The sequence below is a fragment of the Artemia franciscana genome, chromosome 19, assembly GCF_032884065.1.
Source record: "Artemia franciscana chromosome 19, ASM3288406v1, whole genome shotgun sequence".
NCBI classification, from domain to species: Eukaryota; Metazoa; Arthropoda; class Branchiopoda; order Anostraca; family Artemiidae; genus Artemia; species Artemia franciscana.
In genome coordinates, this window is record NC_088881.1 from 20,662,480 (window position 1) to 20,688,604 (window position 26,125).

At 37.2% G+C, this 26,125-nt stretch overlaps 1 protein-coding gene across 2 annotated transcripts in view; it reads right to left on the reverse strand.

Annotated features, from left to right (window-relative positions):
• Positions 1-26,125, reverse strand: part of LOC136039405 (myosin heavy chain, non-muscle-like) — a 186,317-nt gene that overhangs the window by 147,274 nt on the left and 12,918 nt on the right. For both annotated transcript variants that reach the window (XM_065723124.1, XM_065723123.1), the window contains exon 3: positions 13,457-13,613. In XM_065723124.1, coding sequence (XP_065579196.1) covers positions 13,457-13,613 — 157 coding nt within the window. The remainder of the gene's footprint in view (positions 1-13,456; positions 13,614-26,125) is intronic.

Below are 26,125 nucleotides of genomic sequence, written 5' to 3' on the forward strand. Positions count from 1 at the left end.
AAAATTTATTACATTTAAAGCTTCTCGCCAAAATTTACAACCAGTCAGAGAAACATATTAGAAGAATATTAGTTAGGGGGTATACCCTTTTATCAATTCTCAAAGCCTAAATTCATTCTAAAAAATTATAATAAATACCAAAGATAATAACCACAGGCTATCTTAAAAAATTAAAACTGGAAACGTTATAGCTAATAATCTACATTTCATTTTCTTATGTCAAGGCCCTGGGGCCGTGACATGAGACGAGGCCCCAAAGACATAACTGACATTAAATACATTCAATTTTTCAATCAATTTTAAACAACAAATGGACTTCATTTACTAATGTTTAAGCGATTTATGGGATTGTTCTATTAAAGATATCAAAATATTCTGAAAATAGTGTAAATATACGTGCAAAAGGTAAGGGGTGAAAGGGGCCCCTTATAGAAATTAAAACAACTTCTTATCGATGTGTTCTTTGGATGAGTTATGTTTTAACTAGTTTCTAAAAGAAAATAATAATAAAAAAAATGACAGTAGATCGTCATACTGATATTTATTCCTTAAAGTTTTAATAATTTTTATTTATTAAAATAAAAATAAGTAAAAACATTCAAAGGTATTTTGTTATCAGTAAAATGCAAATTAGGTTCTGATCTATCAATAAAAGTTCGAAAAGGGAAGAATGCTTTTATTAGACAGTGACAATAATTTTCAAACAATTCGTGGTAACGAACTGTAGTAAGGAGCGACCCGGCTCAATAGTAAACGAAACTCTAAAAAACGGAATTTTGATGCTGAAAGATACATAAAAAGAATCGAATTTTCATGCTGATTCTAAATATATGAATTTCATCAAATTTAGTCTTTGTCATCAAAAGTTACGAGCCTGAGAAAATTTGCCTTATTCAGAGCCTTATTGCCTTATTTGCCTTATCAAACAGTTCGTGGTAACGAACTGTAGTAAGGAGCGACCCGGCTCAATAGTAACCAAAACTCTAAAAAATTGAAGTTTGATATCAATAGCTACATCAAAAGAATCGAATTTTAATGCTGATTTTAAATATATAAGTTTCATCAAGTTTAGTCTTACCCATCAAAAGTTACGAGCCTGACAAAATTTGCCTTATTTAGGAAAATAGGGGGAAACACCCCCTAAAAGTCGTAGGATCTTAACGAAAACGACACCATCAGATTCAGCGTATCAGAGAACCCAGTTGTAGAAGTTTCAAGCTCCTATCTATAAAAATGTGGAATTTTGTATTTTTTGCCAGAAAACAAATCACGGGTGCGTGTTTATTTGTTTTTTTTTTTTTGTTTTTTTTGTGTTTTTTTTCCCAGGGGTCATCGTATCGACCAAGTGGTCCTAGAATGGCGTAAGAGGGCTCATTCTAACGGAAATGAAAAGTTCTAGTGCCCTTTTTAAGTGACCAAAAAATTGGAGGGCATCTAGGCCCCCTCCCACGCGCATTTTTTCCCAAAGTCAACGGATCAAAATTTTGAGATAGCCATTTTGTTCAACATAGTCAAAAACCATAATAACTATGTCTTTGGGGATGACTTACTCCCCCACAATCCCTGGGGGAGGGGCTGCAAGTTACAAACTTTGACCAGTGTTTACATATAGTAATGGTTATTGGGAAGTGTACAGACGTTTTCAGGGGGATTTTATTTTGTTTGGGGGTAGGGCTGAGGAGAGGGGGCTATGTTGGAGGATCTTTCCTTGGAGGAATCTGTCATGGGGGAAGAAAAATTCAATGAAAAGGGCGCAGGATTCTCTAGCATTACTATAAAAAAAAAACAATGAAAAATAAACATGAAAACATTTTTTCAAATGAAAGGAAGAAGTAGCATTGAAACTTAAAACGAACAGAGATTATTACGCATATGAGGGGTTCTAAAAATACTTTAGAATAAAGAGCGAGGTATTTAGGAGGAGATATATACCTTGCTCTTTATGCTAAAGTATTTTTAGTAATTTCAACTATTTATTCTGCGGCCTTTCTAATTCAGGGTCATTCTTAAAGAATTGGGACAAAACTTACGATTTAGTGTAAAGAGCGAGGTATTGACGAGGGTACAAACCCCCTCGTATACATAATAAAAATATAAGGTTATGAATGTTTGTTACGTAAGTTAATTCTTAAGTTACGTATATTTTTTACTAATAAAAACGTTCGTAAAAATTAAAAGTTCTAGTTGCCTTTTTAAGTAACCGAAAAATTGGAGGGCAACTAGGCCTCCTTCTCCACCCCTTATTTCTCAAAATCGTCTGATCAAAACTAAGAGAAAGCCATTTAGCCAAAAAAAGAATTAATATACAATTTCATTTTAATAATTTATGTGCGGAGAGCCAAAACCAAACATGCATTAATTCAAAAACGTTCAGAAATTAAAGTAAAAAAAAAACTAATTTTTTTAGCTGAAAGTAAGGAGCGACATTAAAACTTAAAACGAACAGAAATTACTCCGTATATGAAATGGGTTGTCCCTCCACAATCCCTCGCTCTTTACGCTAAAGTTTGACTATTTGCCACAGTTCTACTTTTTAAAACAATTAAAAGTTTTAGTGTAAAGAGGGAGGGGTTGCGGAGGGGACAACCCATTTCATATACGGAGTAATTTCTGTTCGTTTTAAGTTTTAATTTCGCTCCTTACTTTCAGTTAAACAAACTAGTTTTTTTTATTTAATCACAAATAACATTCAGTATATTTTGTGAATGTTATTATAACTGTCTAATGAGAGGATCAATCCCTACAAGAACTTTAACTTATCGTCATGGAAAGGCAGTGTGTTCTTCGAAATTACCCACATTCTATTTTCTGGTCTTAAGAAGGCATGGGGGTTGTCAGCCTTACTCGTGTTATTTTTTCTCATTTTGAGCTTGTGACTCAATTATTTATTGTAATTTATGTTCGTTTTGGGTTTCATTTATTTTTTGATGGTGATTTGTTGTAGTTTTACGCTTGGAAGATTATTTAAATTTATTTCTGCTCATTTTTTGGCTTAACGGAACTCTCCACTTTTCTATGAAAAACTTGCTTTGTTGAAGGTTATTTTTAAATTACTCTCTGTTCCTTTTTTATTGATGCTTTTTTTCATGAAAAAAATATATGATATGCATTATAAAAAAAACTATAATATAAAAATATATTAGAGATACATTTCGGGAAAATATGATGTTTGTGTGTGGGGAGGGGGACGGTAGCCGCCCTTCAATCGCTTTGACTCTAAAAGAGTGCACTAGAACTTCTGATTACCAATCCAATAAACCGCCTCCAAAATTAATACGACCACGCTTTCTGTAAGAAACCTTGTGTCTCCAGGGCATAACTTACAACCCTTGCCCCGAGGGCTATGGAGGATGTCATCCTCAAAGACATAATTTCCGGTTCTTTCAACCACGCTGAACAAAATGACTATCTGAAAATTTTGATCAGAAGTGCTTGGTGAAGCAATGGGTGTTGAGAGCTATTTTCACCCAACCAATTTCAACTATTAAAAAGCGTACTGGTCTTCTCAATTTCCAATCGAATGAGCCCTTTTGAAATTTCTACGACAACACCTTCCGTATACACGTGACGTGTTGTGAACTAGTTCAATATTCTACTCAGCATTCTCTGAAAGACTGACCAGAATGTCCTTCGTTTTTCTGGAAAGTAAAATGCCCTGGTCTAAAAAAAACAAGAGCTAAGAGCTCAGCCAAGAGCTCATATGGCATGAACTCTAACAAAATTCTAAGAATCAATAGATTGATTTAGAAGGAAGATCAGAGGTTTAATTCCGGTCGGGATTTAAGATAAGAGCTCTAAGACACGAGGTCCTTCTAAATATCAAAATTCATTAAGATCCAATCACTCACTCGTAAGTTAAAAATACCTCATATTTTCAACTTTTCCTCTCCCTTCAGCCCCCCAGATGGTCAAATCGGGGAAACGACTGTTATCAAGTCAATTGGTGTAGCTCCCTGGTACACCTACCAATCTTCATCGTCACGTCCAGAAGCACCAAACTCACCAAAGCACTGGAATTCGCCCCCCAAACTCCCCAGAAAGAGCGGCCGGTTTCTCCCTCCAACTCCCCCAATGTCACCGGATCCGGTCATGTTCTGAATCAAAATGGTTACTTTTTGGAAGTTTTAGTCCTGTGATATTTGAGCTAATGAGGCATACCCGGAGAACAAATGGCCGACGAGTCTCCTTCTGGTCCTTTTTTGTCCCTTAAAAAAGGCTTTATATCTGAGACTTCATCATTGATAGTTACACCATCTATTTTCGGAGAACACGGCATAGCTGCGGCAGAAAAAAAAAACGTCGCAGGTGGTGAATTTCACCACATGGTAGAGAGTATACAGTTTCTCGCGAAAACTGGAGTGTTCACTCAAAACTGTTTCGCGTTTCTTCTATAATTAAACAAAAGCTCATATGGCACTCACGATGAGGTCGGAAGAGCCAAAAGCCAAGAGTTCATATGGCATTATCTCTAGAAAAATTCTAAGAATAAATAGATTAATCTAAAAGGAAAATCAGAGGCGTAATGCCGGTCGGGATTTAAAATAAGAGCTCTGAGACACGAGGTCCTTCTAAATATCAAAATTCATTAAGATCCGATCACCCACTCGTAAGTTAAAAATACCTCATTTTTTTCTAGTTTTTCCTCTCCCTTCAACCCCCAGAAGGTCGAATCGGTGGAAAAGACTTTATCAAGTCAATTTCTGCAGGTCCCTGACACGCCTACCAATTTTCATCGTCCTAGCACGTCCAAAAGCACCGAACTCGCCCCCTCCCCATAGAACTGGATCCCCTCCCCAATCCCCCAATGAGAGCAGATCCAGTCCGGTCACGTCAATCACGTATCTACGACATTTGCTTATTCTGCGCATCAAGTTTCATCCCGATCTCTCCACTCTAAGCGTTTTCCAATATTTCCGTTTCCCCTTCCAACTCCCCCCAATGTAACAAGATCTGGTCAGGATTTAAAATAAGAGCTCTGAGACATGAGTTTCTTCTAAATATCAAATTTCATTAAGATTCGGTCACCCGTTCTTAATTTAAAAATACTTCAATTTTTCGGATTTTTCCAAATTACCACCCCTCCAACTCCCCCAAAGAGGAAGGATGCAGTCCGGTTATATCATTCACGTATCTAGGACTTGTGCTCATTCTTCCCACCACGTTTCAGCCTGATCTCTCCACTCTAAGCGTTTTCCAATATTTCCGGTCCCCCCAGCTCCCCCAATGACACTGGATTTGGTAGGGATTTAAAATAAGAGATCTGAAATAAGAGGTCCTACTAAATATGATATTTCATTAAGATCCGATCCCTCCATCGTAAGTTAAAAATACCTCATTTTTTCTAACTTTTTAGAATTAACCCTCTCCCAACTCTCCTAAAGAGAGAAGATTCGTTCCAGTTATGTCAATCACGTATCTAGGACTTATACTTATTTTTACCACCAAGTTTCAATCCGATCCCTCCACTTTAAGCGTTTTGCAAGATTTCCGATCCCCCTCCCCAACTCCCTCAATGACGCTGAATCAGGTCGAGATTTAAAATGAGAGCTCTGAGACACTATAATCTTCTAAATATCAAATTTCATTAAGATCCCATCACCCGTTCGTAAGTTAAAAATGCCTCATTTTTTCTAATTTTCCAAATTAACCGTCCCTCCACTCCCCTCCCCCAAGATGGTCAAATCAAGAAAACGACTATTTCTAATTTAATCTGGTCTGGTCCCTGATACACCTGCCAAATTTCATCGTCCTATCTCATCTAGAAGTGCCTAAACTAGCAAAACCAGAACCGACAGACCGACAGAATTTGCGATCGTTATATGTCACTAGGTAAATACCAAGTGCCATAAAAACGAAAAACAAGAGCTAAGAGCTCATATGGCACTTGTGACGAGGCAAGAAGAGCTAAGAGCCAAGAGCTCATATGGTATGAGCTCTAAGAAAATTCTAAGAATGAATACATTGATTTAAAAGGAAAATCAGAGACTTAATGCCGGTCAGGATTTAAAATAAGAGCTCTGAGTCACGAGGTCCTTCTAAATATCAAAATTCATTAAGATCACCCACTCGTAAGTTATAAATAGCTCCTTTTTTCTAATTTTTCCTCTCCCTTTAGCCCCCCGGATGGTCGAATCTGGGAAAACGACTTTATCAAGTCAATTTGTGCAGGTCCCTGACACGCCTACCAATTTTAATCGTCCTAGCACGTCCAGAAGCACCAAACTCGCCAAATCACTCAAGATCTCCCCCCAACTCCCCCAAAGAGAGCAAATCCAGTACGGTTACGTCAATCACGTATCAAAGACATTTGCTTATTCTATCCACCAAGCTTCATCCCGATTCCTCCACTCCAAGTGTTTTCCAAGATTTCCCCCTCCTATCCCCCCAGTGTCAAAAGATCTGGTCGAGATTTGAAATAAGAGCTCTGAGACATGAATTCCTTCTAAATTTCAAATTCCATTAAGATCCGATCACCTATTCATAAGATAAAAATACCCCGATTTTCACAGTTTCCAAGAATTCCCATTTCCCCCTCCAACTCCCCCCAATGTCATAGGATCTGGTTGGAATTTAAAATTAGAGCTTTAAAGCACAAAATCCTTCTAAATAGAATTTAATTAAGATCTGGTCACCCTTTCGTAAGTTACAAATACCTCATTTTTTCAAATTACCCCCCCAACTCCACCGAAAAGAGCAGATCCGGTCCGGTATGTCAGTCACGTATCTTAGACAGGTTTTTATTCTTCCCATCCAGTTTCATCCTGATTTCTCCGCTTTAAGCATTTGCTAAGATTTCCGACCCTCCCAACTGCCCCCCCAATGACGCTGGATCCGGTTGAGATTTAAAATCTGAGTTACGAGGTCCTTCTAAATATGAAGTTTCATGAAGATCCGATCACTCCTTCGTAAGTTAAAAATATATAATTTTTTCTAATTTTTTAGAATTACCCCCCCCCCCAATAGAGCGGATCCGTTCCAATTATGTAAATCACGTATTTAAGACTTCTGCTTATTTTTCCCACCAAGTTTCATCCCGATCCCTCCAATCTAAGCGTTTTCCATAATTTTAGGTTCCCCCCCCCAAACTCCCCCCAATGTCACCAGATCCGGTCAGAATTTAAAATAAGAGCTTTGAGACACGATATCTTTCTAAATATCAAATTTCATTGAGATCCAATCACCCGTTCGTAAATTAAAAATACCTCATTTTTTCTAACCGTTCAGAATTAACCCCCCCAACTACCCCAAAGAGAGCGGATCCGTTCTGGTTATGTCAATCATGTATTTAGGACGTGTGCTTATTTTTCCCACCAAGTTTCATCATGATCCCTCCACTCTAAGTATTTTCCAAGATTTTAGGTTTCCCCTTCCCAGCTCCTTTTCAGTGTCACCAGATCCGGTAGGGATTTAAAATAACAGCTCTGAGATATGATATCCTTCCAAACATCAAATTTCGCTAAGATCTGATCAACCGTTCGTAAGTTAAAAATACTTCATTTTTTCTATTTTTTTCCAAATTAACGGGCCCCCCACTCCCCTCAGATGGTCAAATCGGGAAAACGACTATTTCTAATTTAATCTGGTCCAGTCCCTGATACGCCTGTCGAATTTCATCGTCTTAGCTTACCTGGAAGTGCCTAAAGTAGCAAAACCGGGACCGACAGACCGACAAAGAGACCGACTGACAGACAGACAAGACAGACAGATTGCTATATGTCACTTGCTTAATACCAAGTACCATAAAAATTGTGTACAGGCAACACTAACAAAAGAAGAAAACTTTAAGAACCAAAATGCATCAAAAAACTAAACGTTTCAAAATTACCAAAACTTTCGGAAGAAAAGCTTTTTTCCTACCTTAGCCCCCAATTCCTATCACACGTAGTGTTGGGAAAAATATAACGTGTTTTGGCCAACGTGTTTTTCTAACTCAGCCCACACGTGTAACACAAGTGTTGCGGGCTCACTTATCCCTTGGAAAAAATCTGTTGGACACCCAGAACCCTTCTGACTGACGTGAAAAACAGGTTGTAGCCCTTTCCTGAGACCACAATGACCGCTTAAACAACAACTATAGCTGTTACATAAGATTGATAAAGTTCCAACAGTCCACTTAGTAATTAAGAGAATGAATGAGATCTCCATTGTCATCCCTCTCCCTCGCAGGGGCCGGATGAAATGTAGACGTTTGAAAGACATAAAAATGAGCTAAGCTACTTATCACTAAGTTTGGCAGGGATATTTCTATCCTCTTTCTTTCATAGGGGTCATATCAGGCACAGATCGTAAAAAGGCAGAATTATGAGCTTAGTTCTTACTTCAAAAACAAGTTTAGTTAAGGCTAAACCTTCTGGTATAAATACTAACCACACCTTCCATAACTATCAAATCTATCTCGAGCTTCTCAAACATAACTACGATATCAGCTGTTACTTCTAGCCGAGTTTAATTGGGACCTGGCGATCCTTTTTTAGATTTTAGATAGGCTAAGTGCTCTTCTCCACAAATGTCAGATTAGACCTACAGACCATACCTCCCACCTCTCACAGAGGTTGTATTGTGCTAGACCACCCAAAAGCGATAATTAGGGCACTGTTGCTGAGTCAGCAATGCTCAAAATCTGACAACCCCTCCTAGTAGATAAGCTAATAACAAAACTCTTGAAATGCCCCTCTAACGAGTCAGATTATAACCACTTATTTCAAATCTAGTCACAGCCAAATCTATATATCCGCACAAAAAAAAATTTTAAATCGATCAAAATTTCACAAAAAGCGAAAGAATTCTACTTTTTTAGATGAAATTTCCTGAAACTAATTTAAATAAATCTAGGAGATGCAGAATTTTCATATCAGGCTCATTCCATGCTCTATATGGGAACCTAAAACCTAAAATCTTGGAAAACACTTAGAGTGAAGGGATCCGGATGAAACTTGGTGGGAAAATAAGCACAAGTCCTAGATACAAAATTGACATAACCGGAACGGATCCACTCTCTTTGGGGTAGTTAGTGGGGGGGGGGTTAATTCTAAAAATTGAAAAAAATAAGGTATTTTTAACTTACGAACGGGTGATCGGGTCTCAATGAAATTTGATATTTAGAAGGATATCGTGTCTCAAAGCTCTTATTTTAAATCCCGGCCGAATCTGGTGACATTGGGGGGAGTTGGGGGGAACCTAAAATCATGGAAAACGCTTAGATCCGAGGGATCGGGATGAAACTTGGTGGGAAAAATAAGAAGAAGTCTTAGATACGTGATTGATATAATTGGAACGGATCCCCCCCTATTTGGGGGAATTGGGGGGGGGGGGGGTGATTCTGAAGAATTAGAAAAAATGACGTATCTTTAACTTACGAAGGAGTGATCGGATCTTCATGAAACTTCATATTTAGAAGGATCTCGTAACTCAGATCTCTTATTTTAAATCTCAACCGGATCCAGCGTCATTGGGCGGGGGGGGGACTAGAAATCTTAGAAAATACTTAAAGCGGAGAGATCAGGATGAAACTGGATGGGAAGAATAAAAACAAGTCTAAGATACGTGACTGACATAACCAGACCGGATCCACTCTTTTTGGGGCAGTTGGGGGGGGGCTAGGGTTAATTCTGAAAAATTAGAAAAAATGAGGTATTTTTAACTTACGAAGGAGTGATCATATCTTAACGAAATTTTATATTTAGAAGGACCTCGTAACTTAGATATCTTATTTTAAATCCCGACTGGATCCAGTGTCAATAGGGGGAAGGGGGGACTGGAAATCTTAGAAAATACTTAAAGCGGAGAGATCAGGATGAAACTGCATGGGAAGAATAAAAACAAGTCTAAGATACGTGACTGACATAACCAGACCGGATCCACTCTTTTTGGGGCAGTTGGGGGGGGAGCTAGGGTTAATTCTGAAAAATTAGAAAAAATGAGGTATTTGTAACTTACGAACGGGTGATCAGATCTGAATGAAATTTTATATTTAGAAGGATCTTGTGCTTTAAAGCTCTTAGTTTAAATTCCGACCAAATCCTGTGACATTGGGGGGAGTTGGAGGGGAAATCGGAATTCTTGGAAAACGTGAAAGTTGGGGTACTTTTATCTTACGAATAGGTGACCGGATCTTAATGAAACTTGATATATAGAAGGATCTTATGTCTCAGATGTTCTATTTTCAATTCGAATCAGATCAGTGACACAGGGAGTTGGAGGGGAGAAACAGACAGCTTGGAAACCGGAAATCTTGGAAAACGCTTAGAGTGGAGATATTGGGATGAAACTTGATGGGAAGAATAAGCACAAGCTATAGATACGAGATTGACATAATTGGTACGGATCCGTTCTCTTTGGGGAACTGGGGGTTGTTAATTTGGAAAAATTAGAAAAATTGAGGTATTTTAACTTAAGAACGGGTGACCGGATCTTAATGAAATATTATGTTTAGAAGGAACTCATGTCTCAGAGCTCTTATTTCAAATCCCGACCAGATCTGTTGTCATTGGAGGGAGCTGGTGGGGGAAACAAGAAATCATGGAAAATGCTTATAAATGTCGTAGATACGTGAAGGAAGTAACCGGACTGGATTCACTCTCTTTGGGGGAGTTAGGTGGTGGGGTTAAGTGCTTTGGCGAGTTTGGTGCTTCTGGACGTGCTAGGACGATGAAAATTGGTAGGCGTGTCAGGGAGCTGTTATTTATAACTTACGAGTGGGTGATCGGATCTTAATGAATTTTGATATTTAGAAGGACCTCGTGACTCAGAGCTCTTATTTTGAATCCTGACCGGCATTAAGCCTCTGATTTTCCTTTTAAATAAATCTAAAGGTGCTTAGAATTTAGTTAGAACTCATACCATATGAGCTCTTGGCTCTTGGCACTTCTTGCCTCGTCAAAAGTGCCATATGAGCTCTTAGCTCTTGTTTATTATTATTATTTAGTACAGTTTCGTAGGCTATTGGTTTTCTGGGAAGCAATTGGATATTTTACTAATTCCAGGAGAGCTTTTAATGTCGGTTTCATGATTCTCATACTGGTAAAACTTCAAATTTACATGTCTTTATAAATCAGTTAGAGCACAAGAAGAAAAGAGGAATAAAAGGCAATATTAAGCCTTCAAGAAATGTCAGGGAAAGACAAAGTTTACCAAGTGTCTTATATGTCTAATTATGTATGTTTTAGGATATAGTAGACTAACCTCATACAGAGTAGAAAAAAAATACAAGTACAATTTCGTCAAAACAACGTCACAAGACAAGCAAGAAATTAATAAATAAATCACTCAGGTTTTGAACAAAGTAACTGTGCAGCAAAGGTAAAAACAAGACAACAGGTTTGGACATCCGATTTTGAGAGAATAGAGCATGTTAAAATTCATGTAAATCCACTTATTTCTCCCTTAGCTATTTTTAAGAGCACTAACCTCTCTCCCAAAAAAACTGTCCAAATACCCTTACCTGAAATGTCTAGGACAAAAGACACATGGACAACAGACAAAACTAAAAGCCAAAGAATTACTGAAAATTGTGAAAATTTAAATATTGAAAGACGGAATTTGAACCGTTCAAAAGAAAGGATTGCATATTGTCAATCTCAATTTCACTGCACCAATCATCCGGTTAAAAAAATATCCTTGTTTTGTTTGCTTGAGTACAGAAGTGTTCAATTGAGTTTTAGCATGGATTTTTAATGCTTAGCATACATTTACATTGGACTTAAAGCAAAACGAAAAAAGTAGGAATCGGCCTTTTGCCTACTCGGAAAACTGAAGGTGATACGTAAATAAACTCTTCGGAAATCATTATAGAGTCCTAGCAATGGCCTAGGCCTGGGAAAGTATTCAAAGCATTTTTCTCTACCTTTTTCCCTTACAAGACATACACTTTTCATGAACTTACAAAGATTTACCCTGTGTGGATGAAAATTTCATGAACAAATTTGTATTACAAATTAAATGTGTAAAGTTATTATTAAGCTCCTACCTCCGGTCCATTTCCAGTTATAAAACTTGCAGATTATGCGAACAACATTTTGCTAATTAGCATGGATTTTTAATGCTTAGCATACATTTACATTGGACTTAAAGCAAAAAGAAAAAAGTAGGAATCGGCTGTGCAGCAAAGGTAACTGTGCAGCAAAAAAAGTAGGAATCGGCTTTGCAGCAAAGGTAACTGTGCAGCAAAGGTAAAAACAAGACAACAGGTTTGGACATCCGATTTTGAGAGAATAGAGCATGTTAAAATTCATGTAAATCCACTTATTTCTCCCTTAGCTATTTTTAAGAGCACTAACCTCTCTCCCAAAAAAACTGTCCAAATACCCTTACCTGAAATGTCTAGGACAAAAGACACATGGACAACAGACAAAACTAAAAGCCAAAGAATTACTGAAAATTGTGAAAAGTTAAATATTGAAAGACGGAATTTGAACCGTTCAAAAGAAAGGATTGCATATTGTCAATCTCAATTTCACTGCACCAATCATCCGGTTAAAAAAATATCCTTGTTTTGTTTGCTTGAGTACATAAGAGTTTAATTGAGTTTTAGTAGGGGCTTTTAATGCTTAGCATACATTTACATTGGACTTAAAGCAAAAAGAAAAAAGTAGGAATCGGCCTTTTGCCTACTCGGAAAACTGAAGGTTATACGTAAATAAACTCTTCGGAAATCATTATAGAGTCCTAGCAATGGCCTAGGACTGGGAAAGTATTCAAAGCATTTTTCTCTACCTTTTTCCCTTACAAGACATACACTTTTCATGAACTTACAAAGATTTACCCTGGGTGGATGAAAATTTCATGAACAAATTTGTATTACAAATTAAATGTGTAAAGTTATTATTAAGCTCCTACCTCCGGTCCATTTCCAGTTATAAGACTTGCAGATTATGCGAACAACATTTGCTAACTTTGAAAAAAAAAGTCCACGTTTAGCTTCGATTCCTTCTAAAATCCTAGGAGCTAAAGTACCAAGATCTACAATCTACGACAAGGAGACAAGAAGTCGAAATAAAACTAACTATTAAAAGAAGGGAGAGATTAACTGTAGAAGCTTGGCAGCACTTGATAGGCCCTAGTTCTGGCTGTAAATCCCTCCATGATAGATTTATTAACCTAACACAAACACTTTATTAACTAGCTGCCCCCCTTTCCAACTTTTCCCAAAGACAATAATTGAACCCCCCTGTTAAGTATACCTATACAAGCCCAATCCTTAGTAGAAAAAAGATAAACGTGTTTAACACCATCTTTCGGTGCAAGAATATTGTCAAGAGTAACGATCCTCTTATTATTTCCCAATTAATAATGGAAGTGCATTGTAAAGAGCTGATCAAGTTTTCAATTCTTAAGCCTGAAGAAACGCTAGAAGTAGATTAAATAGATTTAAAGTCTTTTAGAAAAAGATTTAAATTTTAAAAAATTTAAATCTTTTAAAAAGATTTAAATTTACAGGGAAATTAAATCCTTTACTTACCCTGCAGCATACTCCTGTAAGCCCCATCAGTGATAGCAAAAACGTGAGGAGGTACCTCGTGTCTTTTTTTCCCTTTGTATAATTCAATTACTCGCTCAGTATAAATTGGCAGTCTTCTATATGGATTAACAACCACACAAAAGAGTCCAGAGTAAGTCTAAAAAGGTAACAAAATAAGTAAAGGTTAAAATACAAGGACGAGAAATATCAGAGCTTTGATGGTACCTATTCCAAGGCCTGACGGTCCAAAAGAAAATATATCCTCCAGGCCTCTAAACAAAGGAAGAAGAAGTTCTTCAGGCCCTTGTCTCGTTTTCATCTCTGAGGCCTTGCACTTTTCAGCCCGTCATTTCTTTGAGAAATATCATATGGGGGTAAGTAACTGTCTGCCTAATTTCAAACGAATCTCTAAGACTTCAACTTTTAGAACAGTTTTCCAGCAAGCTAATACAAAGTTTACTAATCTCAGGCGATCAATTCTAAGCAAATAAATCGAAATTCTGGGGACTTCATGACTCTACTACCCCCCCCCCCTCGCAACATTTATTGATTGGTATCCTTACAATTCTCGTATTTTGCAATTATAAATAGACCTAGCAGAAACAGTCTGTGTAGAGGGGCACAGAGTTTCTACTGGGGATAGCGGTAATAGTGGTAAATAGTGCTAATAGTGGTAAATAGTTAATTCATATTTTAAATAGATATAATTCAACAGAACGATTTGTATTGTGAGACCTCTAAGATTTTATTTGAAAAAGCATTCTTACTTATATGGAAATCTTCTACCTACATAATTGGCGAGCCAACTAATATTAAACTCTGGAACAATCTCGTGAGGTCAACAGCAGACACTCGAAGCAAGTATTTCTCAATGCTAAACGTCAATTTATTTTGTCTTAAGATACCAAAACAAAACGTTTTTCGAAAATTACCTAGAAATGTATTAAAATACATATTGAACAGTTATAACATAACACAAACATATTATTTTCATAGAATGATAATAAAAAAAAAATTTCATTGAGATCCGATCACCCGTTCGTAAGTTAAAAATACCTCATTTTTTTCTAGTTTTTCAGAATTAACCCCTCCCCCAACTACCCCAAAGAGAGCGGATCTGTTCCGTTTATGTTAATCATGTATCCAGGACTTGTGCTTATTTTTCCCACCAAGTTTCATCCCGATCCTTCCACTCTAAGTGTTTTCCAAGTTTTAGGTTTCCCCCTCCCAACTCCCCCCACCCAATGTCACCAGATCCGGTCGGGTTTAAAATAAGAGCTCTGAGCCACGATACCATTCTAAATATCAAATTTCATTGAGATCCGATCACTCGTTCGTAAGTTAAAAATACCTCATTTTTTCTGATTTTTCAGACCCCCCCCAACTACCCCAAAGAGAGCGGATCCGTTCTGTTTATGTCAATCATGTATCTAGGACTTGTGTTTATTTTTCCCACCAAGTTTCATCCCGATCCCTCCACTCTAAGTGTTTTCCAAGTTTTAGGTTTCCCCCTCCCAACTCCCCCCATTTTCCCCAGATCCGGTCAGAGCTCTAAGACACGATATCCTTCTAAGCATCAAATTTCATTGAGATCGGATCACCCGTTCGCAAGTTAAAAATACCTCATTTTTCCTAATTTTTCAGAATTACCCCCCCCCCCCCAACTACCCCAAAGAGAGCGGATCCGTTCCGATTATTTCAATCATGTATCTGGGACTTGTGCTTATTTTTTCCATCAAGTTTCATCCCGATCCCTCCACTCTAAGTGTTTTCCAAGATTTCAGGTCCCCCCCCCCTCCGCAAAACCGGGAACGACAGACCGACAGAATTGGCGATTGCTATATGTCACTTGGTTAATACCAAGTGCCATAAAAATGTGCGTTTATATTAAAGTGTAAAATGAATATGGGGTAAGGATGGTCTCAGTCTCGTAAAAACGTGCGAATGAAAAATGCCAACAGAGTATTCCAATATTGCCTAGAATTATATTCCGATTCGAAATCTTAGGCAGAAAAATGAAAAAGGAAAAACTAGAAAAATCCTACAATTAACACATAACAAAACTGAAAAAAAAACAATGAACAGCAACTAATTTTTGAACGTAAATTATTCGTAAAATAAATTCGTAACTATATTCGTAAATTAAGTTTAAGTTTCATTTGACAATTCATTCTTATTTTAGCTCCTTTCGGGTTTCACTATTCTTTAAAAATCAGAAAAATCAGGAATCCAATTTCTAATAAATAGGACCCTCTATGTGCGACTACGCAGTTTTTGGTAGTATTGGGTACAGAATATAAAAAAAACGTGGGTAGAAAATAAGCAGAAAACAGGGAAACGAGGAAGCATTAATAAAAACATGATACTGCCCTAAAAAACTTCATAGTTTTGAAACAACCAAATGGAAATCGCCTTTACATGAATATTAATTATGTGCTCAAAAGGCAAAATGTTTACCAAATGGAAAACAGAGAATAAAATTTTCAGTTAAAATAATTTGGAAGACATGGGCAAATAAAAAGCTCTGAATAACCAGCTGGCCACATTTATTGTGATTTAAGATGCATAAGTAGACCAGAACTCAAATTTTATCGTAAAACAACAAATCACCAAGATATAAATATTTAGTTGCAACTTCGGTCGTTATTTTGTCGTGTTTTTATGCTTTTAAAGAAGTACGGAAGCAAAATTCATTACTTGATTATGAAAATGAAATACAAACTTTTACTATAGCTTCCAACGAGGGCACCTATAAAATTAGCCTAGGGATTGGCAAGCTCCGAGCTACAAAACAGTTTTAAGAGGAAGAGGATCCTTTTCTCGTATTTTCAAATCTGTTAAAAAAAATTGTTCCAAATTATAGACTAAACCTGACATTTTCATTTAACACAAGTTCCTAACCAGAATAGGCAGTAAGCGGAAAGAGAGTCCAGGGCCCAATTCCCTTCATCTCATGAACCACACAACAATATAAAATTAATCGTTTCTGTTTTTTGCCTTTTCATGAAAATGACCTCTGCTCTCGAAATAAATTCCTGCTTAGACGTCTAACTCATAATTGTCTTCATTGATTGTTATTTTCAAAAGCCGCAGTTAATTCGGCAACTTGAGTTAAAGGTTAAATCCGACTTTTTCACTGTGAACAAAAAGCGTTGAAGAAGCTACATCGTCCGGGATATTCAGTCAAGCCAAATACGGAGAAAGATCTAAAAGCTAAGTTAATAGCCATTTATGGTAAGCAATTCACCTTGCCCCAAGGTACCTTTTATCCATAATACGAGTTATCATTTAAATGCTGTCAACTAAATCACGGATATCCGATATGAGTAATAAGATAAGCATGGCAAAGGTAGTTTGATTATTTAATAGCGGAAAATGAAACGGTTCTTTTTTATTGTTACTTAGGAGGTATCAAGGCGCCAACGACAAAAACCTGATTGTCTAATTTAAATATTTTTCCAAAAGAATCAACTCAGTAGAGAAAGAGAATGAAGAATTATAATCATAAGCGTTCTCAAACTCTTCATCTTCAATAAAATCAGAGTTTATCCCAAAACTATTTTTAATAATTACAAAATTATTCCTCAGACATGGAGGGTACGAAGCAATTTATTTTAGGGCAGTTGCGCCAAGAAAACAAAATAGTCAAGAAAAGGCCCTAGAAATTATTTCTCCGTCGAGTTTCAAGGTCAAGTATGATCAAAAGAATTAAAACTTTGTTGGGTAATGCAGATGCCTAGATAGATAGTTATTTTATTAGTGACTGAACCGAAAACCAGGTATTTCACATCTACGACTACCATAAATGTAGATTGACTCAAAAAGAAATGAACATGAAAAAAAAACACAAAAAAATACGAATAAAACAGGGAAATCTTATGAACTGAATAATAAATATCACTTTAGAAATCAACTATGAACATGCAGATACCTAAATAAAACATAAACCATCATTAGATACGTACGACCGCCCTAGTATCTAGGTCATGTCAAAACACGAAGAAATTCGCGCTCTAAGCAGTACCATTTAGGAAACTTTGAGGAACACAAAAGGCATGAAATAATATTTTTAAAAGCAACATTAAATCTGCAGTTTCCGCAGTGGAAGATTCTTTGCACTGGCATAAATTCATGACAATTTATGGAGGAGGACAAAATATATATTTCAAATCAGGGAGGGGTAAATTTGTCGTTTTTCTTTATTTTCTCCATGAAAAAGCCAAAAAATGTATTTTCAATGAAAATAACCGAAATACGCCTGATACCGACTTCGCACTTTACTTCCCTCAGAAAAACTTTATTTTCTTTTAATATTTTTTCTAAATGACAACAAATTTGTTATCCAAATAAACCTTTACTATTAAGATTTACCGAAATATCAATTACCATTCCTGGATCAGGGTAAGATGGCAACCCTTCCCATAGAAAATCGTTCCGCTAGAAAATTCAGCCCTAAAATCCCAGAGGAAAAAAAAAATCCCACTTCATAATCAATCAAATATTGGAAAACTATGATCAGAAAAAAACCGATACTGATATGCCCGATCCAGATACGCGTGATACCAATACGCCCGATAGATCCTTCAGCCCTTTCCCAAGGAATATGGAAGGTCACATCATCACTAATATGTTGCACAAAATGGCTACCTTAAAATTTTGATTAGACGACTTTGGGGGGAGGGGGCTAACTGCCCTCCAATCCTTTTGGTCACTTAAAAAGCCAACTACCGAATTAGTTTCCGTCCGAATGCGCTATTAAACATCTCGCTATTATGTTATGGTCACCCTCTGGCCATGCTAGAAAAAAAAGAATAAACAAGATCTAAGAATCAATAGATTGATTTAAAAGGAAAATCAGTGGCTTAATGCCGGTCGGGATTTAAAATAAGAGCTCTGAGTCACAAGGTCCTTCTAAATATCAAAATTTATTAAGATCCGATCACCCACTCGTAAGTTATAAATAGCTCATTTTTTCTAATTTTTCCTCTCCCTTCAACCCCCCAGATGGTCGAACCAGGGAAAACGACTTTATCAAGTCAATTTGTGCTGAAACTCTCAGACACGCCTACAAATTTCCATCGTCCTAGCACGTCCAGAAGCACCAAACTCGCCAAATCACTGAACCCCACCCCCTAACTCCCCCAAAGAGAGAAAATCCAGTAAGGTTACGTCAGTCACGTATCTACAACATTTGCTTATTCTAAGTGTTTTCCGAGATTTCCGGTTTCCCCCTCTAACTCCCCCCAATGTCAACAGATCTTGTCGATCTTGCCCCCAATGTCAACAGAAATATCAAATTTCATTAAGATCCGGTCGCCCGTTCTTGAGTTAAAAATACCTCAATTTTTCTAATTTTTCCAACTTAACACTCCCCAGCTCCTCAAAAGAGAACAGATCCGTTTCAATTATGCCAATCACGGATCTATAACTCGTGCTTATTCTTCCCATCAAGTTTCATCCCGATCTCTCCACTCAAAGCGTTTTCCAAAATTTCCCTTTCCCCCCTCCAACCCCCTATGTCCCCGGATCCAATTCGAACTGAAAATGGAGCATCTGAGACATAAGATCCTTCTATAAATCAAGTTTCACTAAGATCTGATCACCCATTCGTAAGATAAAGATACCTCAATTTTCACGTTTTTCAAGAATTCCGGTTTTCCCCTCCAACTTCCCCAATGTCACCGGATCTGGTTGAAATATCAAATAATAGCTCTAAAGCACAAGATCCTTCTAAACATCAAATTTAATTAAGATCTGATCACCCGTTCGTAAGTTACAAATACCTCATTTTGTCTAATTTTTCCGAATTACCCCCCCCCCAACTCCACCAAAGAGAGTGGATCCGGTCCGGTTATGTCAGTCACGTATCTTGGACTTGTTTTTATTCTTCCCACCAAGTTTCATGCTGATCTCTCCTCTTTAAGTGTTTTCCAAGATTTCCGGTTCCCCCCAACTCCCCCCCCCCCAATAACGCTGGAACTTGTCGGGATTTAAAATAAACGATCTGAGTTACGATGTCCTTCTAAATATGAAATTTCATCAAGATCCGAACACTCCTTCGTAAGTTAAAAATACCTCACTTTTTCTAGTTTTTCAGAATTAACCCTCCTCCCTCAACTCTCCCAAATAGAGCGGATCCGTTTCAGTTATTTTCATTAAGATCCGATCACTCCTTAGTAAGTTAAAAATTACCTTATTTTTTCTATTTTTTTTTTAGAATTGGCCCTCAGGGATAAAAAGAAGAACTACTGATAACTAGCAATAACACAGCATACTTAAAAATTTTTCTCAGAGCTCTTTAATGAACTTTGCCCTATAATCTTCTTGACCCTAAATTCCCGCTCAATGCAGTTATTTTATAGACAAAAGGCTCTGTCAAACCACAAAAAAATAACAATGCAAGGTAAGCGCCTTTAGAAATTAAATATAAAAAAACAAGTTTTTTAGATGAAAGTAAGGAGCAACATTAAAACTTAAAACGAACAGAAATTACTCCGTATATGAAAGGGGCTTTTCCTCCTCAACGCCCCGCTCTTTACGCTAAAGTTTGACTCTTTCTCTTAACTCTATTTTTGAAACAGTAAGAAACTTTAGCGTAAAGAGCGGGGAGTTGAAATACTCTGTACGGATTTAGTCACTGAATAAAATCATTCATTCAAGGGGCAATTGTCATATTTATTTATTATTTTATGACATTTATTGTATATCGATTTGTAAATTGTTTATCAACGAATTAAGTTCAGGGTAGACTAAGTAAAAAGTTACATTTATAAGAGTAACAACAGTATCTTAGTTTATCGCACATAAAATACATATACTAAACGGAAAATAACCGCAAACTTTACATAAGAGACTTTTTAATTATGTTTTTTGAAATTTAGCTTAGATTACCAATGTTGGCTGAATAGCTTCCCAGAAAAATGACAAATGAAAAAAAAAAGCATATCGAGTACAAACTTTCAACCAAACTTGAACCACTGATCTTTTAGATGTAGCTGTCAGTTGATTTAACTGGATCCTACGTAAACGGATGAAAGAGCAGGCTGCTTTAATGGCCGGGCCAAATTATAGAAAATAAAACCGAACTTCAGCACTATTACACCGCCAATTATGCACGCCACGCACCATTTATAATTTGTCGAATTGAACGTGGTTCAACTGCCAAGAATAAGATTGATAATTGTTCAATCAGAATCACGAGTTGAGGCACAACTTTTTGAAACTCGAACAGATGGACTGTTATTCTTCGAAATTCGAAAAGTCCATCGTCTTCTTAGAGGTAACGTTGTATTAGTAGAGATTAGTTGGCAGCTAATTAGTGTTGGTACACGCTTTTTATTCATCTTCCACTTTTAAAATACAAAGCACCTGATAAACAGCACCTCATTTACATAACTTGGATTTCTATCAGCATATGTGGCTAGGGTATGGCTCGAGCATAACGTTTCGGCCAAAAATTATACCCCCAATTCCACTATAAACAGCACCTCATTTATATAACTTGGATTTCTATCAGCAAATGTGGCTAGGGTATGGCTCGAGCATAACGTTTCGGTTAAAAATTATACCCCCAGTTTCACTATAAACAGCACCTCATTTATATAACTTAGATTTCTATCAGCATATGTGGCTAGGGTATGGCTCGAGCATAACGTTTCGGTTAAAAATTATACCCCCAATTTCACTATAAACAGCACCTCATTTATATAACTTGGATTTCTATCAGCATATGTGACTAGGGTATGGCTCGAGGATATCGTTTCGGTTAAAAATTATACCCCCAATTTCACTATAAACAGCACCTCATATGACCAAGATACAAGTAAATAAGTTTTTGATGAGTTTGTTTGAGTTGTTGAGCAGTTTTTGATGAGTTTAGCTTTGTTTGGAAAAAGTAACTAACAAAAAGACTGAAGATATCGTTCATATATTAGGCATCATTTGCTGGATTCGGTCTAATTTTAAGCTCCTCACAAATAATTTATCAGGTAACCAGTCCTTCACTTGTGGAACTTTCTTTTCTGAGTACTATTATGTATGACCAATAACTTCTTTATCTTTTTCCTTATTTAATTCAAAACCTTGATCTTATCGCATTTTCTAACGTACTGTAAACATAGATTCAAAGCTTCTAAAATCTAAAATGTCGACGATTTTCTTCAAATTCAGGTAATTCTTCTTGGATAATAGAAATATAAATTATAAAATTAAAATTATTAATAGGGACATCGAACCGCAGATCTCTCATAAATTGGAAGAAGCTGAAGGGGGGGGGGGTCTAAAAAGCAAAGCCATGTCACACTGAATGGTTTACAACAAACTAAGTGGAATTGTCTGCTTTAAAAACTAGTGTAATCTGTAAAATATTAGTTGTAATTCTGTAAATAACCTTAAAATTGTTTTGCAAAAAAAAACTTTTTTCATAGCATCACTCTTCTTGTTAGATGAAGACTAGAACAGAAGGGGTATTCTTAAGTTCATAGAGAGTGATATCCTTTTTCATTTTATTCACCAACATGCACAAATGTGACGATTTTTATTGAGAGGTGGGGGCATAAGACGTGAGATACTGAATTTCTGTACTAAAATTCTATTTTTCCGAAAAAGTTCCAACCAGTCAAAAAAAAAATCCTAATTACAGTAAAGTAAAACGCATAAAAACTGTTGTAATAGTTATATATTGTTCCCAGGTTGGCTCCTAAATCGTTTCAAGTTGAGTAACTGCCAATAGCCCTCCCCAAAGATGCAGTTTTTTGGGCTATTGCAGCTATAAGCATACTACATTTAGCCCATGCTTACTTATTCAGTGTACAAAAACAGTGAAATCACATCACATGTCACAGGAATATTAAAAGTGACCCCTCGAAATCCTAACCCCTATTTCGGATAAAGCTAAGAATCTAAATATGGAAGTAAATTCTGCGAAATCAAATATAATGGAGATAATTTTCTTGAAATCAACTCTTGTTTTCCTAGACCCTATCCCACTCAAAACACTAATGAAATACGTTAAACTCCTTGGTGTCACAATTTCAAACAATCTGAAGTGGGACGTCCATGTTTCAAATATTGTTAAAACAAGTAAATGTTTCACTATCCATGTTAAAACTTTTCAGCAAATTTAATTGCTCTAAAATATATTCCCTCCATGTTTATTTATCCTTTGCCAGGCCGCTTTTGGAATATGCATGTCCGGTCTGACATTTGTAACTTTCAAGTGAACTTAGCGACAAAATTGAGGCGGTCCAAAAGCGTTCATTCAGGATCACCTACAAAGAGAGCAAAATTCCATACTCCTTCCTCCTTAAATCTGCACGCTTTTCTACATTAAAAGAAAGGAGGGAACAAATTTGTTTGCGTTTTGCTAAATCCGTAATTTCTAATCCCCGTACTGAGGAGATCTCCCTCGATTTTCACGACCACATTAGACCCAGACTCCCCCACTAAGCCTCCTTAGCATCCCAACGTATTCTCCGATAAAGGCCGTTTCTGAGAGGTGCTGGAAAAGTTTTATCCCTCTTGTTCTGGAGCGCCTTAATAATTCCTGATCTGAGTCCTGAACTCCTCCGTTTCTTATTTTAGCTGATGGTGTATGGTTAGAATTATCATGCCCACTTTTTTTTTGGGGGGGGGGGGAATTTGAGCTTGGGTGGGTTTCCAAGGGGAGAATTTTCCATGGGGAGGAAAATTTCCGGAAGTGAACTTTCCAGGGGAATTTTGCACTGGGGGGGAGTTGACAGAATTCCTACACGAAATTCTTTTATTTGTATTACTTTCTCTTTGCCAGTTCAACTTTACACATGGACGTGTTCCGGGGGAAATTTTCAGCGGGTTTAGATTTCTGGGAGAAAAATCCACGGAAGGAGGATATCCGGAGTGATCGGAAAAATGAATTAAAATTAAGCTTTTTTTCATGTGAAAGTATGCCAAGGAGAATTTTTCTGGCTGAATCATCCGCAAAAAATTTTTAGTAGGGGAAATTTTCGGCGACGATGGAATTTTACTGGGGGACGAGGTGTAATTTACGTGGGAGAAATTTTCTACGGAGGAGTTTCCTGTGAGGGGAGTGAATTTCTCGGGGAGTGTGAGCAAGATCTACCAGCATCAGGGATAAATTAAAAAAAGGTTTCTCAAATGGAAGTAAGGAGCAACATTAAAACTCAAAACAAACAGAAGTTATTCCGTATATAAAGGGATTGCCCCCCTCTCAATATCCTGCTCTGTAGGCTAAAGTTTAACTGCTTGTCCCAGTTATTAGATAACAACTCCTGAAACACAAGGGCTGTTTAATCAAAAAAAGAAACTATTTTAAAATGCTAAAAGCTTTAGCGTAAAGAGCAAGGTATTGAGGAGGGGTGGAAACCCTTTCATACAGGGAATAATTTCTGTTCGTCTTGAGCTTTAGTGCTGCTCTTTACCTTCAGTTGAGAAAACTTGTTTTTGGTTTCTACTTTGAAGAATGTGACGAAGCTGCAAATCAAAAGAAAAAAAATATTACAAACAAAAAATAACATTATATGCATGGTACATAAGGCCATAAATCATATCCGCTCCCCGCTGTTAAACCAAGGTGATAGTTTGTCATTGAATGATTTCTATTAATTTTATTACAAGTTCCGTTTCCTATCTCAAAAGGTTTTTCACAGCTCCATCATTCTAATAAAAAATTAATTACATTTTTCTACTGGAACTGAAAAAAAAAATCTTCCAGTTTTTGAACACTATCTTCGATCTTTACGAAAATCATTTTGCTTCTACTTCAAGATTTCATAAAATAAGTTAAAAACAGGAGAAGTCTTTTCTCTCTGATTTTTTTATTGCCTTACAAATTGTCGGCAGCTTGTATATCAGGCTCGTAACTTTTGATGAGTAAGACTAAATTTGATGAAACTTATATGCATTAAAAATTTTTACTATTAAGAATTTATGCTCAATTGCACAAATTCTGCAGCGGTTCCTAGGATGACTGCACTTATGGTAACACTTCGTTACTAGCAATTAGGATTAAATCGCAAAAACACAAAAAATAATTAAAAAAGGAAAAGACAGAAAACAAAACTTCAGTAAAATGAACGAAACCTTCTTCTTATATGCACACACAATTGGAAAAGTCTAGTAAAAAAATCATCAATATCATGTCCTCAAAACACCAATTACGAAAAACTTTGATATAAAAAATCCTGAGATTAGTAGAAATTACTGCTGTAATCTTGGTACCCCAGCTGTTTGGAAGTATGTTACGCATCTTTGAGTCTCATCAACAATATAGTAGCACGTGACTTTAAAGAAGAGCTAAGAGTTCATATAGCACTTGTGACGAGGTCGGAAGAGCCAAGAGCTCATATGGCACTTATGACGAGGTCGAAAGAGCCAAGACCACTCTCTATGCTGATGATTCAAAACTCACAGGTCCTGCCAATACCCCTTCTGCCGCCAATCCCTCCAAACTGATCTCAACCACATGTGCTCCTGGGTCAAAAGATGGTTGCTGGAATTCAACGCTGAAAAATGCAAGGTCATACACTTTGGACACAATAACCCCAGCAACAATACCTAATGACCCAAAACCCAGGGAGTCACCACATACTGGAGTATGTTCAGGAGGAGAGAGACCTTGGAGTTATTGTAGACTCCCAGTTGAAATTCAGCTCCCATTCAGAGAAGATCTCAGCCAATGCTAGCAGAGCCCTAGGCATCATTAAACACAGCATTACCAGCAGAAGTAGACATGTAATCACCAAGCTCTACAAAGGACTGGTAAGACCGTGTTTGGAGGTGGGGACCCTCCTGGCCACCCCTCGATTCAAAAAGGACAAGGTAGTGCTTGAGCAAATCCAACGAAGGGCCACTAAGCTGATTGCCGGTATTGAAAACAAGCCCTACAGTGAACGGCTGAGGGAACTCAACCTCCCCTCTTTAGTCTACAGGCGGAAACGTGGGGATATGATCCAGGCACACAAACCCCTCTCTACCAATCAAGAAAACGAGCTCCTGGAGATTGACCCCTCCCACATGCCAGGAGGACACCCAAAACAAATCCGCAAACTTCATGCAAGGACTGGAGCAAGATGCAGCTTCTTCTCGAACCGGATAGTGAACCTCTGGAACAACCTCAAGGAGAACACTGTTTCTGCTGAATCAACAGATGTATTCAAACGCCGTCTGGATGCTGAGTGGAGTGACAAACCGTGGAGATTCGACTGGGATGCACCAGAATCTAATCAACCATGTATACAACTGTCATCACAAGGAGTGATTCAACAGGTTCAAAAGTCCTTATTTCACTTCAAGCTGTGATTTAAGGTAATTTAAGGTAAGAGCTCATATGGCATGAGCTCTAGGAAAATTCTAAGAATCTATAGATTAATGTAAAAGGAAAATCAGAGGCTTCATGCCGGTTAGGATTTAAAATAAGAGCCCTGAGACATGAGGTCCTTCTAAATATCAAAATTCATTAAGATCTGGTCACCCACTCGTAAGTTAAAAATACCTCTTTTTTCTAATTTTTCCTCTACCTTCAGCCCCCCAGATGGTCAAATCGGGAAAAATGACTTTATCAAGTCAATTTGTGCAGGTCCCCGACACGCCTACTATTTTTCATCGTCATAGCACGTCCAGAACCACAGAACTCGCCAAAGCACTGGACCCACTCTAACTCCCCCAAAGAGA